The 17,492-nt window shown below is 42.0% G+C and overlaps 1 protein-coding gene across 2 annotated transcripts in view; it reads left to right on the forward strand.

Moving 5' to 3' along the window:
• Positions 1-17,492, forward strand: part of capn7 (calpain 7) — a 52,106-nt gene that overhangs the window by 24,140 nt on the left and 10,474 nt on the right. For both annotated transcript variants that reach the window (XM_043719266.1, XM_043719267.1), the window contains exons 10-16: positions 243-389; positions 3,101-3,207; positions 3,301-3,421; positions 5,270-5,414; positions 5,872-5,971; positions 7,844-7,979; positions 15,908-15,983. In XM_043719266.1, coding sequence (XP_043575201.1) covers positions 243-389; positions 3,101-3,207; positions 3,301-3,421; positions 5,270-5,414; positions 5,872-5,971; positions 7,844-7,979; positions 15,908-15,983 — 832 coding nt within the window. The remainder of the gene's footprint in view (positions 1-242; positions 390-3,100; positions 3,208-3,300; positions 3,422-5,269; positions 5,415-5,871; positions 5,972-7,843; positions 7,980-15,907; positions 15,984-17,492) is intronic.

The following is a 17,492-nucleotide window of genomic DNA, read 5'->3' on the forward strand; positions in this document are numbered from 1 at the left end:
CTTTCTTGACCTGCAATCTTCTTCCCGACCTCTCCGCCCCCACCCTCTCTCCGGCCTATCGCCCTCACCTTAACCTCCTTCCACCTATCGTATTCCCAATGCCCCTCCCCCAAGTCCCTCCTCCCTTTTATCTTAGCCTTGCACTACCTGGTAAATATCCGTATTTAAGATGATTTGGCCTGCCATATATCGGTACTGAAAACCAATACTGTAGTTTCTTTTCTGATTTTGCATCTGAACAGGTGGTCATCGATGACTATTTACCTGTGGATTACAGTGGTGAGCTGCTGTGTTCATATTCCAATAACAAAAATGAACTTTGGGTCTCTTTGATCGAAAAGGCCTACATGAAGGTTATGGGGGGATACGATTTTCCAGGCTCCAATTCTGTAAGTATTAGTTATATGATTCCATTCTGTTCTAATATAACTGGCACTGCATGAGCCAGTGGTGTCTTTGTTACTGAGATGATGCTGCAAAATTGTTTTATTATAGATAAACTAATGCCAAATGTCTGAAACTGCATTGAGAAAAGTACATTGTTCTATGATAACTTTCTCAGTTTGTAGCTGCTGTCAGCTCACCCCATTATTTATTTTGATCATTAAATGATGTGAAGTGCTAGTAATTTGCTTTATACAAAAGTTCATTACATAGCACCTTTAAGACTTCAAAATGTTCACCAGTGCTTCACAACCTAAAAGGTATTTACTTAAAGCATATACACTGCTGTACTGTAGGAAACACAACCTCCTGCATATGGTAAAAGTTAGTAGTTGCAATTTCCACCAAAGTTATTGAACTCTGGCTTTGAATGGCTTTTGCCTATGAATGGAGTTGAGTGTGTTTAAATATAGTATTAGTTGGTAACCTCCTTTATACTTAGGCGGTGGAGCAGGTATTCTTGTTGTTGACAGTCAGTAGAAATGGAGAGTGCAAAATATCTGCAAAGAAGGACGCAGAATCTGTGTGATGTCTGTGAAAAGAGTGTGCCAGTTTGAGAGTTGTCGGGAAAGCGTGCATGAGGAGGAGAAGAAATGATGATGTCAAACTGAGAGGAAGTTGGAGAGTAATAGCAGGCAGCAAGTGTAAAAGCCAGAGAAAGAGAGAAGAAATAAGATAGGGGCCCATGGTGTTAGAGGCAAGGTGCTGGCATGGATAGATACCTGGCTTCTGGCAGAAAGCAGAGAGTGGGGATGAAAGGGTCTTTCTCAGGATGGCAGCCGGTGACAAGTGGTGATCTGCAAATCTCAGTGTTGGGATCACAACTTTTCACTTCATACATTCTTCATCTAGATGAAGAGACTGAGGTCTTTCTGGCTAAGTTTGCAGATGATGCAAAGATAGGTAGAGGGACAGGTACCATTGAGGAGGCAGGCAGGGTGCTGCAGAAGGAATTGAACAGGTGAGGAGAGTGGGCAGAAAAGTGGCAGATGGAGTACAACGTGGGAAAGGGTGAGGTCATGCACTTTGGTCAGAAGAATAGAGGCATGGACTATTTTCTAAATGGGAGGAAAATTCACAAGTCTGAAGTGCAAAGAGACTTGGGAGTTCTAGTCCAGGATTCTCTCAAGGAAAGCTTGCAAATTGAGTCAGTAGTTGGGAAGGCAAATGCAATGATGACACTTACTTTGGGAGGACTTGAATATAAAAGCAGGGATGTACTTCTGAGGCTCTATAAAGCTCTGGTCACACCACATGTGGAGTATTGTGTGCAGTTTTATGCCCCGTATCTCAGGAAGGATGTACTGGCCTTGGAGCATGGTCAGAGGAGGTTAATGAGAATGGTCCCAGGAATGAAAAGCTTAACATCAGAGGAATGTTTGGGGACTCTACATCTACACTTGATGGAGGTTAGAAGGATAAGGGGAGTCGAATTAAAACTTACGGAATACTGAATGGCCTGGACAGAGTGGATGTTGGGAAGATGTTTCCATTGGTAGGAGAGACCAGGACCTGTGGACACAGCCTTAGAATAAAGGGCAGGCCTTTTAGAACGGAGATAAAGAGAAACTTCTTCAGCCCAGTGAAGATGATGAATTCACCATGGCACAAAATCAGCAAATCTTAATGCAATGGCACACAAAACTGCCACACCCCTAATAATTTTCACACTACCTCAGTTACCAAGGCAAAATTGTTGTTGGAATTCATGGCTACAGAAGGTAGTGGAGGCCAGGGTAAAGAGTGTATTTAAGATTGAGATAGGTTCTTGATTGTCAAGGGAATAGAGAATTATGGGGAGAAAGCGGGAGAATGGGGTTGAGAGACTTATCAGCCTTGATTGAATGGCAGAGCAGTCTCGATGGGCTGAATGACCTAATTTCTCTCCTGTGTCTTATGGTCAAAATCAATGACAACAACAACAAATAATTAGATAGTGGGATTTGAACTGATACACATTAATAGAAGGGAGAGAAATAGTTTGTTTTATCCAGGACTGAGGGTATATTCTTAAATCAGTGACAGTAATAACATGACAGGAGATGAAGTAATAGTAATTTTAACTTTTCTCTGTAACCTATCTGTTAATTTTAAAAAGCCATAACTTGTTAAATAATAATCAAATCATCTAGTCGTTATCTATTGCTATTGTTAGACAGTGACTAACCCTGCTTATTATTTTGTTTACAATTGAAGAATGACAATTTACTTTGCGCTGCCTGTTCAATCTCAATCTTAATCTCAAATAACCAGCTTTCTCTAAATTGCTCAAAGAATGCTTTGAAGCGACCTTGGCTGCGCAATCCTGAATTCTTGAATCTGAAAGCAACTTGTTCCAGTGATGGAAATTGTTTGAAGCAGAACCTCATTTGTGTTCTAATAAATCACACAGGGGCCTTCACTGTGTCCCATGGCCTTAGGTCAAGTACTTGAGCCTCTCTATTTTTAAATTAGTTTTGATGTTCTCAAACATTATAATATTTCATTTCATGTTCGGGAGTAATGCAGTTTAAGAGATTAGATAAAAGCATAATTGTTTTTGAAATCATGTGACTTGATCGATAGCATCAGGTTTGAAATCCTTGGTGTGTTTGACTGTCTCACCTTTGGCCTTAACCTTAATCTGTAAAATTGCGCATTTTGCTCAATGCTGCAGAACATCGATCTTCATGCTTTGACTGGCTGGATACCAGAGCGAATTGCGATGCATTCAGACAATCAGAAGTTTGATTATGATGGCACTTTCAGAATGCTATATCAAAGGTAATCTAAGATCACTATTGAAGCACCACAAAAGTTTTTGAAGAGTTTCGGTCAGCACGTTGAGGCCTTTTTCTCTGTGTCCAAATCCAACAGATTTCATAACGGGGATGTTTTGATTACGACAGCAACTGGCATTATGAGTGAGGAAGAGGGAGAGCGATGGGGGCTGGTACCGACGCACGCTTATGCTGTTCTTGATATTCGGGAGTACAAGGTAACAAAATATTTCCATGTAAGACATAGGACAGACCATTTCCAGTTATGATCAGATTGCTATTGATGGACCTGCAGCAGACCTGGTAAATGATTGTAATATGTTGTCAGTGTCACTACTGAACTTGATGAAGAGTTTAAAATGAGTTGTTAATCTCGTCTAACTCGACACACATTGGGGTCGCAGGATTGAATCCATTCATGCCCTAGGAGTTTCTGCAATTTTTCAACCTTGTTATAGAGGACACTGAACATATTGCTGAATTTATATGTAAATTAGTTGTCCAAGGTTAAATCTCTCAGTGGCAGTTTCATACTTGTGCTGACTACAGCATCAATTCTTTTCATTGAAAGTAACAAATTATTTTGATGGTTTCTTGCATTGAATGATTAAGGAAATGATATAGCTGCACTTGGGTATACCCAGTCTGATAACGCGATATGTAAAATCAACAGTAAAAATTGTTTAATTCTCTTATTGGTTAATAATTGCTTCAAAAGGAGATATTTTTAAATATTACACAACATTAAAGATATTAGGTTCATAGTTTAGTGGTGAAGTAAAGCTTTGTCATTTAGTGTTCACTAGATAGGCAGAGACAGGGAAGATATGTACCTTAGATAGTAATATGATTGACCAAAGAAAATGAGTGATATTGGATTTTTGCTGCTTTAGTAGTCTGGTAGAAGAGATGCCTGCCTTCAGGTCTTTCTAGTTCAATTGCTGTAACTGAATGCACATGTGGGTTGGCTTCAGTCTTACCTTGTTTTAACAATTAATGTAAAATCTGATCTTAACAAGTATGTTTCTTCATCACTTAACATCTGGTATTTAAGAACATTTCCTCATAAATTATTTTCATTTTTAATGTCCAAGGTTGATTTTATAATGTAAACTTGCCATGTAGCATGACACATTTTCCTTTCTCCCTCACCCCTTCTTTAAGGATCTGCAGTACCAACACTGGCAAGTTTAGGAAGGCGTGGTGTTCCCACCTAGCTGTGCTCATAGCAATTTATAATGGAAATATAAAATAAAAGAACAACTTGAATATATATGGTGCCTGTTATAGGCTCAACTCATCCAACAGCACTGTACAGCCAATGAAATGCCTTGTTATAGCTGCTTCCATTATTTCAAAAATGTAGCAACCAGTTGTGCACTCTGCAAGGCTCTGGCCGGTAGCAATGTGATAATTACTAGTTTATTTTCTTTTGCTGATGAAGGGGCAGTATTCACCATGAGAACTTTTACGTTCACCTGAGAGAACAGAAGGGGTCATGATTTACCATCTAAAAGAAAGCAGTACCCCCTCAGTACTGCACTGGACTGTAATCCTAGATTCTTATGTTCAACCTTCGAGGATTGAATTATGTCTGCATGATCTGCCAATTCTCCTCTTTCTTCTTACACTGTTTAGTCTGAAGATTATACTCAATCTTGATTCCTGTTGTGCAGAGTCACAATGAAACCATGTGGCTATTTTCATTAGTTTCTATTAAGTTTGCATTTCCAGAAATAAACTTTGAAAAATACTCATGGGAAGTACCAAATATTGTAAACATTGGATGTCATACTTGATTCTTTTTTGTACTATGTGAAAATGTCTTAACTACAATTCAAAAAAAATTCTCACTCTGATCTCAAGCTGAGACCTGTTGCCAAAGGCTAAGTTTCTGAATATTGAAAACACTTCTCAAAAATAAACTTAAGTTTCTTCTTTGCATTGTTTTTCCCGTAGCCATTTCAAACGTTGTTATGCACATTCATTAGGAAAGTGCTGTATATTAAGTGCTGTTCAGAATTTGTGTATTGCTTAAGTGATTACATTGCTTTGCTTTATTCTAGGGTTCTAAATTTCTTCAGCTCAAAAATCCCTGGAGTCATTTACGATGGAAAGGCCGATACAGTGATAAAGATGAGAAAAACTGGACCCCAGCTCTCAAGAAGTATTTGAACTTTGATCCTAAAACAGCACAGAAATTTGACAATGGTATTTCAGTCTCTTGTGATATTGGGAATATGGCACTTTTGAATTAACAGTTTACTCTTTGTTCTAGTGCAAACACAACAGCTTGATTTATTCACTGTTTATGAGGCTCTCCTTATGTCTTAAGTAGTGCAGATTTTCTTTTGAAGCATTTGAGCAATAAGGGCTTCCTGAATGGAAGCTAAAGAGGAAAATCATGGCAGGACTGCATGTCCCTTAAGGAGCTTGTCCAATGTTCTGCCTGTTTACATCGGTGGATAGAAATCTTAAACCGATTTGTCTGATCCTCCTTTGCCTTCCTTTCTTTCCTTTTGAAACCCAGTACTTCGGATAATTTACCATATCTAACAATATTAAGTCCAAGGACTTCAGGCATTACAATAATGCAGTCAGTTATTTTATTCAATATGTCAAATTGAAAGTGGCAGTGGCATTCTTTGTGAATTCTTAAACATTGCAGGAATTTTTTGGATCAACTGGGAGGACCTTTGCCGACATTATGATGTTATTTATCTGAGCTGGAATCCTGCGCTTTTCAAAGAGTCGACCTATATTCACAGGTTGGTCAACAAGGGTGCCTTGCAAAGTTTAATGTCTTTTGTTTCTGAGGGTAGTAATCTTCTGTGCCTGAAGTTGTGCATTGAGAGGGGGTGCAGTGTTAAATTAAGATTGCCATCAAAAATCTCATGCTGTGGTTTACAGCAGATCTAGGAATTCTCTCAGCTACCTGGTTAAATTTCAGGACAACTCCACCAAATCCAATGGCCATTTCTCCTCATTTACTGTTCGTGAAATGTTGCGGTATAATGCAAGGTTTTGGTTACTTTTACCCACAAAAAAATTGGCTATGCCTAAAAAGTAGTTTGAAGTGTTTTGAATATTTTGAGATTTGATATGAGAATCTGGGTGTCTGGCAAGGCCAGCAAATTTGTGCCAGCATCTAATTGTGCTGAAAGAATGGAGAGCCATTTCGAATTGTTATAGAACATGGTGGCTGTTCTGTGTAACAATTTGATTGTGTGTTTTGCTAGATTAGTTCAGGCTCTAAAGCAGCCACAATGGACTTGAAATGTTAACTTTACTTCCTTCTCCACAGATGCTGGCTGACCTGCTGAGTTTCTCCAGCATTCTGCATTTTTATTTTCAGCTCTCCAGCGTCTGCATGTCCATTGCCTTTATCCATTGTCATGACTGCTGTATTCAAGCAATGTCATTTCCCTTTAACAACCTAGAGGAGTGTCCATCTAAACAATTCATTTCCCTAGTTTTACAGTAAAGTATTTTACTGAGGTATTCTTCATGAGAATCTGGCAAATGAGTTCCTCCTAGGCATTCAGAAACACATTTTCTAACAAAATTAGTTAATACTTGGTGATCTTATTATATTACAGATTCATCAATCATGTTTTGTTACTAGCATGGACCAGTTAGATGTAAAGCTTTTTATTTCTACTTTTAACTTTCTATTTTAAAAAATTGACCATTTTTAAAAATTGTGCACCTGACACACATTACCCCTTCCTCCCGGCTGACTGGGGCCATTCCTTCACATCACTTCCCCAGATTTCTGTGGCCTTTCAAGTGTACTTCTGGCCCTCTTAGCTAACATACTTGTCCATCTTCTTATCAACTGCTTCATTTTGCTTGCCTCATTTTTCTGTCCTCATCCAGCTGTTCCTGTGCCTTGTGTGCACCCTGCATTGCAATGAACAAAGTCACGATAAGATCAACAATTATTTATGTAATAACAACCCTGAGTAACTTCCATTTCACCATTGTCTACCATTTATCACTGGCAAGCCAGGTTTAAAATGGTTACCTTTTTTCTTTTTTTTCACCTTCTATTACAACAATTTTACCTGAGGCAGTGTGAAAGTTATTAGGGGTGTGGCAGTTTTGTGTGCCATTGCATTAAGGTTTGCAGATTTTCTGCCATGGTGAATTCATCATCTTCACTGGGCTAGTAATGTGAGACAGAAGTTTTTTTTATTCATTTGTGGGATATGCGCATCACTGATGAAGTCAGCCCTTATTGCCCACTCCTGACTGGCCTTGAGAAGGAGTGGTGAGGCACTACCTTGATGTGCTGCAGTTAATGTGGGGAAGCTATAGGAGTTGCTGTCAAAAAAAAAGCTTTGCTGTATTACTGAGTGCATCTTGTGTATGATACAAACTGCAGCCTTGCTGCGATCATAGTGTGAACGTTATAGTTCTCAAATGAAGAACGAGACTTAAATCATTCAAACTTGTGTATGATTAGGTTTGCAACCTGTTTGCAGCCCTGATTGAGAATTTTCTCCAGCTAAAGAAATACATAGTAAAGAAAAGAACTGGAAGTTAAGGAAATCTACTTGACTGCATGATCTATGGAAGTTTTTGAACGCTGTTAGACTTTGTTTACATTATGAGAAAGGCTCTTTCCTTCTCCCCAGTACTTGGGATGCAAAGCAAGGGCCAGTGAAAGACGCATACAGCCTGGCAAACAACCCGCAGTACAAATTGGAGGTTCAGTGTCCACAAGGTGGTGCTGCAGTTTGGGTTCTACTGACCAGACACATTACTGATAAGGTAAGTAGGTGGAAGAGGATGTTGAGGCATTTGATTAGATGGCCTAACTTAGTTAAAGTTCTGTTATGTATGGCATTTTCTTAATTCAGATGCTAATTGGAATATATGAAAGACATTCCTGTCTAGTCTGACTGAAAGTTCTTTATACATTGTATGTGTCTCTTTACTGTCACATGGATATTATTTGCAAAGCTTGATTTAAAAATCTCAGAATAAAGACTATTCAGCGCATCAAGTCTGTGCTAGTGAAACAATGCATTTAATGTGATGGAAAGTTCAGTGTTCTACACTTGTGATCTTTCCATCGCTACGTACAGCTTCTATTGTTTTTCTTAGTTTTCCTGTGACTACTGAAGCATTTCAGTGCCCTTTTTACATTCTCAATTGCGGTTTGTGAGCTCAGTGTAGAAGTTAGTTGTCACTTAATGGGGTTCCTGAGCTGGTAGGCTGCTTTCTTATCTATTTTAATTTACTTTGTCTTTAAACTGTTCCCTTATGGAAGTTAAATGTTTTGGATTAGTTTGTGTATTAGAAGGTTACAAGAAGGCCACTGTAACTTTGGTAAGCTGGACAACTTTCATACATGGACCGTGAGTATCACCAGCTAGTCCAGCATTTATTGCCCACTCTTAATTGCCTTGAAAGTGACAGTGGTGAGCTACCTTTGTTGACTTGTTGCAGTCTACATGGTTTAGGTACTCCCACTGTGCTGTTAGGTAGGGAGTTTTCGAATTCTGACCCAGCAGTGACAAAGGAAGGATATATTTCCAAAGTGGATGGCATTAGCCTTGGATAGGCACTTGCTGGTGGGTGATGCTCTCATGTGCCTACTGCCATATTCTTCTGGGTAGGAAAAAAATCGCACATTTGGGAAGGCGCTGTTCAAGAAGCTTTGGCAAATTGCAGCGCATCTTATTAGTGATGTGCACTGCATCTCAGATGATATACGTGCAGTTCTGGAATGGGAAATGGGAATCACTTGCAACCCCCTCCCCCAGGGGAGGCAGTGGTATAGTCATAATATCACTGGACTAATAAGCCAGAATCCCAGGTCAATGCTGTGGGAAACTTGGTTTTCAAATCCCACTGTGGTAAAATTTAAATTCAATGAAGCGTAAGCCTAGTGGGCGGCACGGTGGCACAGTGGTTAGCACTGCTGCCTCACAGCGCCAGAGACCCAGATTCAATTCCCGCCTCAGGCGACTGACTGTGTGGAGTTTGCACATTCTCCCCGTGTCTGCGTGGGTTTCCTCCGGGTGCTCCGGTTTCCTCCCACAGTCCAAAGATGTGCAGGTCAGGTGAATTGGCCATGCTAAATTGCCCGTAGTGTTAGGTAAGGGGTAATTGTAGGAGTATGGGTGGGTTGCGCTTCGGCGGGGCGGTGTGGACTTGTTGGGCCGAAGGGCCTGTTTCCACACTGTAAGTAATCTAATCTAATCTAATCTAAAATCCTAATTGATTGTCATAAAAACCCATCTGGTTCATTAAGTCCCCCTTTAGGGAAGGAAATCTGTTCCCTGGTTTGGCCTACAGGCTACAGACCCACAGCAGTGTAGTTTGCACTTAATTGTCCTCAATTATGGTCAATAAGTGCAGGTTCGGCCAGTGATGCTACATCCTGTGAATGGAAAAGAAAAGCTGCATGTTGATGTTGGAATATTCTGAGATGATGCTGTTATGTGTCAAAGAAAGCTGCTTAGATTCTTTTGTCTGGAACTTTCTGTGACACAATAATTGCATGCCACTTTTCAACCCAAACCTGAAGATTATTCAGGTCTTACTGAATGTAGCTGAAAATGTGTTGCTGGAAAAGCGCAGCAGGTCAGGCAGCATCCAAGGAACAGGAGAATCGACGTTTCGGGCATAAGCCCTTCTTCAGGAAATGTAGGCTTGAACTGCTTTATCCAAAAAAATTGCAGATCAATCTGAATGTTGTACAATTATCAATGGGCATCTCCAGTTCTGACCCACTTACTGGAGAATAGTCCGTGTTTAAAACGGAACAGAATCCCTACAGTGTGGAAATAGGCAGTTTTGTCCCAGCAAGTCCACACCGAACCACTGAACCCATCCAGACCCATTCCCCTACCGTACTATTCTACAGTTCCCCTGATTAGTGCACCTAACCTGCACATCCCTGAAATCTATGTGCAACTTAACCTTTTGAAGCAGGTGAAAATTCTTGGGTCTATGATACTGCCTTGAGGAAATCTGCAGTAACCTGGGGCTAAGATGATTGAGCCTTCAGCAATTACAACTAAATTCCTTTGTTCTGTATATGTCTATAATCATAGGAGAGCTTTCATCCTGACTTCCCATTGATTTTATTTGATGCCATATTCCATCCAAATGCTGCCTTACTGCTAAGGGCAATGATACACAACTCCATTTGAATTTCTACTGTGTCCGTGTTTACTCAGTGGATCTTTTGAGGTCTGAAATGAGGTCTTTGTGGAACCTAGCAGATATTGCTGAGCAGGCTATTGCTGAGCAAGCTTTTCCTTTTTAAAAAAAAACTTTTTTAATCTAGCTGTTCAGAGATGTTATTACACATCTCTGCAGTCCGTGGGACTTGAACCTGGGCCTTCTGATCCAGGGGTAGGGATATTACAACCGCGCCATCACTTAGTTGATAATTAAGTTTAGCCTATGGGACAGTAATGAACAGAACTGGATTTGATCTGCTCAGGACAACAAAACTCAGCCATTTTTCACTTTGCCCAGTAGATGGCAGTATTGTAGCTCTGTTGGGACAACCTGGTGAAGATCGTAGCTAATTCTGAGGCTTAAGATGTTACTGTAGCTGGAGTTGCAGGGCCTGATAACCTTTGCTATATAGCTTGCACAAAACATTTCACAATATAATGAGGAATTAATTGAATTAACTAGAGATTAGTTTTTGTGAAGACAGGGACATTAAGGAGGCTGAGACAGATCATCGACTTCTGGTTTAAGGTTATAGCAAATGCTTCAGTCTTGTATTTTGCACAAATGTGCAGGACCTCCCCATTGTTGAGGATGGGATGTTTATGTAGCCTCTTGCACTAGTATTATCCAGTATTCATGACTGGATGTGGCAAAACTGCAAAGCTTTGATCTGATCATTTGGTTTTAGGGTTATAATTTTGTGTAGCATGCTTCTTTCAGCATTTATCATGCTATAAACAAAGCTCTGTTGTAGCTTCACTGAGTTGATGCCACTTTATCTTTTGGCTATGCTTTACTGCTGTTTTTCTACGTTCTTCATTCAACCAGGATTGATCTCCTGGTTGGACAGTTCTGTTAGAGCTGGGCTGTAAGGTTGCAGGTTGTGATGGAATATGATGCTGCTGTGTTGATGGCCCTCCATGTCCCATGTGTGACCAGTTTTGTCTGTTGCTTCTGTTCTGGATCCATCCCATCTACTCTAGCACTACCACTGTACAAGGCAGTCATTTCAGCAGAGAAGGGGGACCATTAATTCATGAACTCCTGTTACCTCTTTTTAATGCCATCCACTTAATCTGTTCATGTAGCCCTGCAAGTTTAGGTTCCAGAAGTGCCCATTCAGTTTACTTTTGAACTCAGTCATCATCCCTGCTACCTACTATTAATGGCAGGGAGTTGCAAACAAACTAAGAACAGAAGTAGACCATTTGACATCTTGGGTCTGCTCTGCCACTCAAAAAAATTGCCTTCAAGCTCCACACTGAGTCATTGTTGCTCACTGTGTTAAACATTCTTCCTCATTTACCCCACCCCCTCCTCCAGCATTTATTACCTCAAAACTTTAAATTTGTGTTCCCTTGTCCTTGTTTCATCAGCTAATGAGAGAAACTTCTGTTAACTAACTTATGTCATAATCATGTACATCTCAATCTAACGTCCCCTCATGTTGCAAGGCAGCTTCTCCAACATTAACCTTGCAGTTAAAATCCCTTATCCCTGAAGCCCCTCTGGTAAATCGCCTCAGTATCCTCTCAGAAAACACTTGCAAATTTCTCAAAATATTTTCGGAGAGGAGATTGTTATGTTGAATTCTCTAGCATGCAAAATGTTTTGTCTCTATTGACCATTCATTTGATGTCAAGGAATTTTGCTTTTATGTTCAAAAGTTTGAGTGCCATAAATAACACTGACATTTCCCCAGTTATTATCAAGGGTACCTTTTTGAAATGTGGTTTTTCCCAAGAATGGACTGAGGTAGCAAAGCTGTTTTACAGGCATGCCTTTAAATGCTGTGCAGGAGAAACAATCCTTTTGTGAAAGATAGCAGAATCCTATGGCAGCTTGTGTTCCAGACATTTGGTACAAAGATATTAGGAGCTGTGCATTAATTTTCCTTATGGTAAGCTCTGAGATATTGTGGCAGGAGACCTGGAGCCATTGGAAGAACTGAAGAGACCAAAATCAGTCTATACCAGGCTTACACATCGAATAACAAGCTTAACAGCAGCACATGGCAGGGGAGGTGGTGGTATAGTGGTAACGTCACTGGTCTAGCAAGCCAGAACCCCAAGCCAGTGTTCCAGGGACGTGAGTTTGAATCCCCTCTGTGGTAAGTGGTGAAACTTGAATTCAATAAAAACTAAAAACATGGTCCGCTGATCCGTTCTATCCTACTTGTGACTCCAAACACACAGCGATGTGATTGACTCTCTATTGCTTTCTTGGCAATTAGGGATGGGCAATAAGTGCTGTCTTAGCCAACACATTTCCATGAATTAATAACACAAATAAGTAAAATTGAATAAATTTGGTAGCTGTAATCTTGTGTAAAATTTGAAAAATAAGAATTATAAATTTGACTGCAGATGCAACTCCTTAACAGTACATTCCGTAATAAGTATTGAAGAAATTAGTTAGTCTTTCTTTTTTTCGTTTCCATTGAAACCTTTGTCCCACAGATGGAGGTCAGAAGAGGAAGTGGTTAAGGAAAGCAATAATAGAGAATTCAGTTGTAAAGGGAAGAGACAGGCATTACAGCCACAAGCTTGACTCCAGAATGATACATCGACCATCCCCCTGCCTACTGTGGCAATATGAAGATAGTGGGTGGCTGCAGTATAAGCTAAGGAAGGAGGGTGAACTTCCATGGGACTTGCAGATCCAAAGATTTATTTTCTCTCTCTCTCTCTGTGTCTCTCTGTCTGTCTCTCTCTCTCTGTGTCTCTCTGTCTCTCTGATTCTCTCTCTCTCTGTCTCTCTGATTCTCTCTCTGTCTGTCTGTCTCTCTCTGTCTGTCTCTCTCTCTCTCTCTCTGTCTGTCTGTCTCTCTCTCTCTGCCTCTCTCTCCCTCTGCCTCTCTCTCCCTCTGCCTCTCTCTCCCTCTGCCTCTCTCTCCCTCTGCCTCTCTCTCCCTCTGCCTCTCTCTCCCTCTGCCTCTCTCTCCCTCTGCCTCTCTCTCCCTCTGCCTCTCTCTCCCTCTGCCTCTCTCTCCCTCTGCCTCTCTCTCCCTCTGCCTCTCTCTCCCTCTGCCTCTCTCTCCCTCTGCCTCTCTCTCCCTCTGCCTCTCTCTCCCTCTGCCTCTCTCTCCCTCTGCCTCTCTCTCCCTCTGCCTCTCTCTCCCTCTGCCTCTCTCTCCCTCTGCCTCTCTCTCCCTCTGCCTCTCTCTCCCTCTGCCTCTCTCTCCCTCTGCCTCTCTCTCCCTCTGCCTCTCTCTCCCTCTGCCTCTCTCTCCCTCTGCCTCTCTCTCCCTCTGCCTCTCTCTCCCTCTGCCTCTCTCTCCCTCTGCCTCTCTCTCCCTCTGCCTCTCTCTCCCTCTGCCTCTCTCTCCCTCTGCCTCTCTCTCCCTCTGCCTCTCTCTCCCTCTGCCTCTCTCTCCCTCTGCCTCTCTCTCCCTCTGCCTCTCTCTCCCTCTGCCTCTCTCTCCCTCTGCCTCTCTCTCCCTCTGCCTCTCTCTCCCTCTGCCTCTCTCTCCCTCTGCCTCTCTCTCCCTCTGCCTCTCTCTCCCTCTGCCTCTCTCTCCCTCTGCCTCTCTCTCCCTCTGCCTCTCTCTCCCTCTGCCTCTCTCTCCCTCTGCCTCTCTCTCCCTCTGCCTCTCTCTCCCTCTGCCTCTCTCTCCCTCTGCCTCTCTCTCCCTCTGCCTCTCTCTCCCTCTGCCTCTCTCTCCCTCTGCCTCTCTCTCCCTCTGCCTCTCTCTCCCTCTGCCTCTCTCTCCCTCTGCCTCTCTCTCCCTCTGCCTCTCTCTCCCTCTGCCTCTCTCTCCCTCTGCCTCTCTCTCCCTCTGCCTCTCTCTCCCTCTGCCTCTCTCTCCCTCTGCCTCTCTCTCCCTCTGCCTCTCTCTCCCTCTGCCTCTCTCTCCCTCTGCCTCTCTCTCCCTCTGCCTCTCTCTCCCTCTGCCTCTCTCTCCCTCTGCCTCTCTCTCCCTCTGCCTCTCTCTCCCTCTGCCTCTCTCTCCCTCTGCCTCTCTCTCCCTCTGCCTCTCTCTCCCTCTGCCTCTCTCTCCCTCTGCCTCTCTCTCCCTCTGCCTCTCTCTCCCTCTGCCTCTCTCTCCCTCTGCCTCTCTCTCCCTCTGCCTCTCTCTCCCTCTGCCTCTCTCTCCCTCTGCCTCTCTCTCCCTCTGCCTCTCTCTCCCTCTGCCTCTCTCTCCCTCTGCCTCTCTCTCCCTCTGCCTCTCTCTCCCTCTGCCTCTCTCTCCCTCTGCCTCTCTCTCCCTCTGCCTCTCTCTCCCTCTGCCTCTCTCTCCCTCTGCCTCTCTCTCCCTCTGCCTCTCTCTCCCTCTGCCTCTCTCTCTCGCCCTCTCTCTCTCGCCCTCTCGGTCCCTTTTAAAGCTTTCCCCTCTCACCTTAAACCTACGCCCTCTAGTTTTGGACTCCCTTAAAGTGGGGAAAAGTCCTTGGTTGTTCATCCTATCTATGCCCCTCACGACTTTATAAACCTCTGAAAAGTCACCCCTCAGCCTCCGATGCTCTGGAGTCTATTGAGCCTCACCCTATAGCTCAAACCCTTCAACCCTGGCAATATCCTTGTAAATCTTTTCTGCACCTTTTCAAGTTTCACAATATCCTATTGCAGGGAGACAGTATTCACAATTTTAAAAAATAATCGATGAGCTTATTGAAGAATTGTTTCCACTGCACAGTAACGTGAAGGAATAAATTTCAGACCATTCGAACAAATAACGGAGGAGTTTTTAGTCCCAATAGTGCAGGGATGTATTATTGCAATTCTACAGGGCATTGGTGAGATGACACCTAGAGTATTGTGTGTATATTTGGACTCATTATCGGAGGAAAAATGTTCTGGCTATGGAGGGAGTGCAACAAGGTTTGCCAGACTGATTTTTGGGATGGCGGAACAGGTGCCTGAAGGGAGACTGGATCATTTAGGACTATATTCACAGCAGTTCAGAAGAATGAGGGGGATCTCATAGGTTCCTATAAAATTCTAATAAGACTAGACTGGATAAACACAGGATGTTCCTGATGATTGGTGGGGTGGGGTTCAGAACCAGAAATCTCAGTCTAGGGATACAGGGTAGGCCATTTTGGTGCTGAGATGAGGGAACATTTCTTCACCCAGAGAGTGGTGAGCCTGATCCATTCTCTGCCACAACACTGTTAGGCCAAAATATAGAATGTTTTTGAGGACGAGTTAGGTTTAATCTTAGGGCTAAAGCAATCAACGGGTATGGGGCAAAAGTACTAAGTTTAATGATCAATCACGATCATATTGAGTGCTGGGGCAGGATTGACTCAAATAGTATTTGGGATCATGAAGTGCTTTATAAGGAATGATGGAGGCAGAATTGATTATAGCTTTTAAAAGTCAAGTGAACTTGTATTGAATTTCTTTAGAAGTGCAGAAAAGGGTAGGGACATGAGACTAAGTTGATAGCTCTTGGAAAAAGGCCCATGTACCACTTCTTAATGTTGTGACATTTACAAGAATTGTGTGTGATTTATTCATGTTCAAACCTAACTGTTAAATTTATATTCTCATTCCAGGATGACTTTGCCCACAATAGAGAATTCATAACGTTGGTAGTTTACCAGACTGGAGGAAAGAAGGTTTACTATCCAAGTAAGTCAGATATTTATGAAAATGTCAGAATTAGTAAGACTTTAGAGAAGCTCTGGGAAGATTTAAAGTGGAACAATTGCATCAAACTCAAGAATACTGGTTGTTTAGAACCCATGTTATTGCGTGTTCAAGGTCATCAATCCTGACAAAGAGTAATGTAGCAAGTCCAAGAATCAGGAACACAAAAGTAGCTGAAAGCCAAGGCAAAAGAAAAATTAAGGTCCATCAAAGCAAACTGTCCAAATGATTTGTGCAGAAGTAAGTGGAGCAGTGCAGCTCATGTTGAACAAGGAAAACTGAGAATGATGGATGATAAAGCATGTTTTACCTTTCACTTGGAATGTGGAATGTAAGACATGAACACAAAATGAAAAAGCCTTAAGCAAATTTGAGGTTAGAATGGCATTTTCATTCCATGGATACATGAATTAGAACTTTTAAATAACTTCAATGATTGTGGCTCAACTAATGCATTTTTTAACTCCCATTTTGATTAGCAATTTGTTTGAGATCTGGGAGTAGAAATGGAGGACTGTAGAGGCTGGATAGTTAAGTATATTCAAGGCTGGAATGGACAGTTTTAATCTGTAACGGAATGAAGGATTATGGGGAAGAAGCAGGAAGGTGGTGCTGATGATTATAAAATCAGCCGTCATTGAATGATGGAGCAGATACAATGGACTGAATGGCCTGCTTCTCCTTCTATGTCTTATAGACTTAAAGTTGCATCGTTTTTGTAGATACATTTCACATGCAAATCTAGGTTCCACAAACAGCCAGATAATCATATTCTAAATTTTTCCTGTAACAACCTGCATTTATGTAATTTTTTTGAGAGATTTTCCAATGTTAAAGGTATTTCATAGGAGCATTACTAAATAATGTTTGACAGAAGCCAAAGAAGATAATAGGACAGATGATTAAAATCTTGATCAAAGAAGTAGACTTTAAAGAATGTGTAAAGGAGGATAAAAAGGCAAATTGCAGTGGGGAGGAAGTTCTGAAACGTGACGCCTAATCAGCTGAAAGCATGACTGCCATTAGCGGAGCAACGGGAATACATAAGAGACTAGAATTGCAGGAAGCTGAAACTCTGTTGCTGGAAAAGCGCAGCAGGTCAGGCAGCATCCAGGGAACAGGAGAATCGACGTTTCGGGCATAAGCCCTTCTTCAGGAATGAGGAAAGTTTGTCCAGCAGGCTAAGATAAAAGGTAGGGAGGAGGGACTTGGGGGAGGGGTGTCGGAAATGTGATAGGTGGAAAGAGGTCAAGGTTAGTCCATTGAAACCGGTGTCATAGGTAGACAGGTTGGTGAGGAAGGCATTAGCATGCTGGCCTTTATTGGTTGAGGTTTTGATTACAGGAGTTGGGACGTTATATTACAGTTGTATAAATCATTGGTGAGGCTGAACTTGGAATATTGCGGACAGTTTTGGTCACCCTGTTATAGGAAAGACATAGTTAAACTGGAAAGAGTGCAAAGAAGATTTATGAGGATGTTGCCCGGACT

The sequence above is a fragment of the Chiloscyllium plagiosum genome, chromosome 29, assembly GCF_004010195.1.
Source record: "Chiloscyllium plagiosum isolate BGI_BamShark_2017 chromosome 29, ASM401019v2, whole genome shotgun sequence".
Taxonomy (NCBI): Eukaryota; Metazoa; Chordata; class Chondrichthyes; order Orectolobiformes; family Hemiscylliidae; genus Chiloscyllium; species Chiloscyllium plagiosum.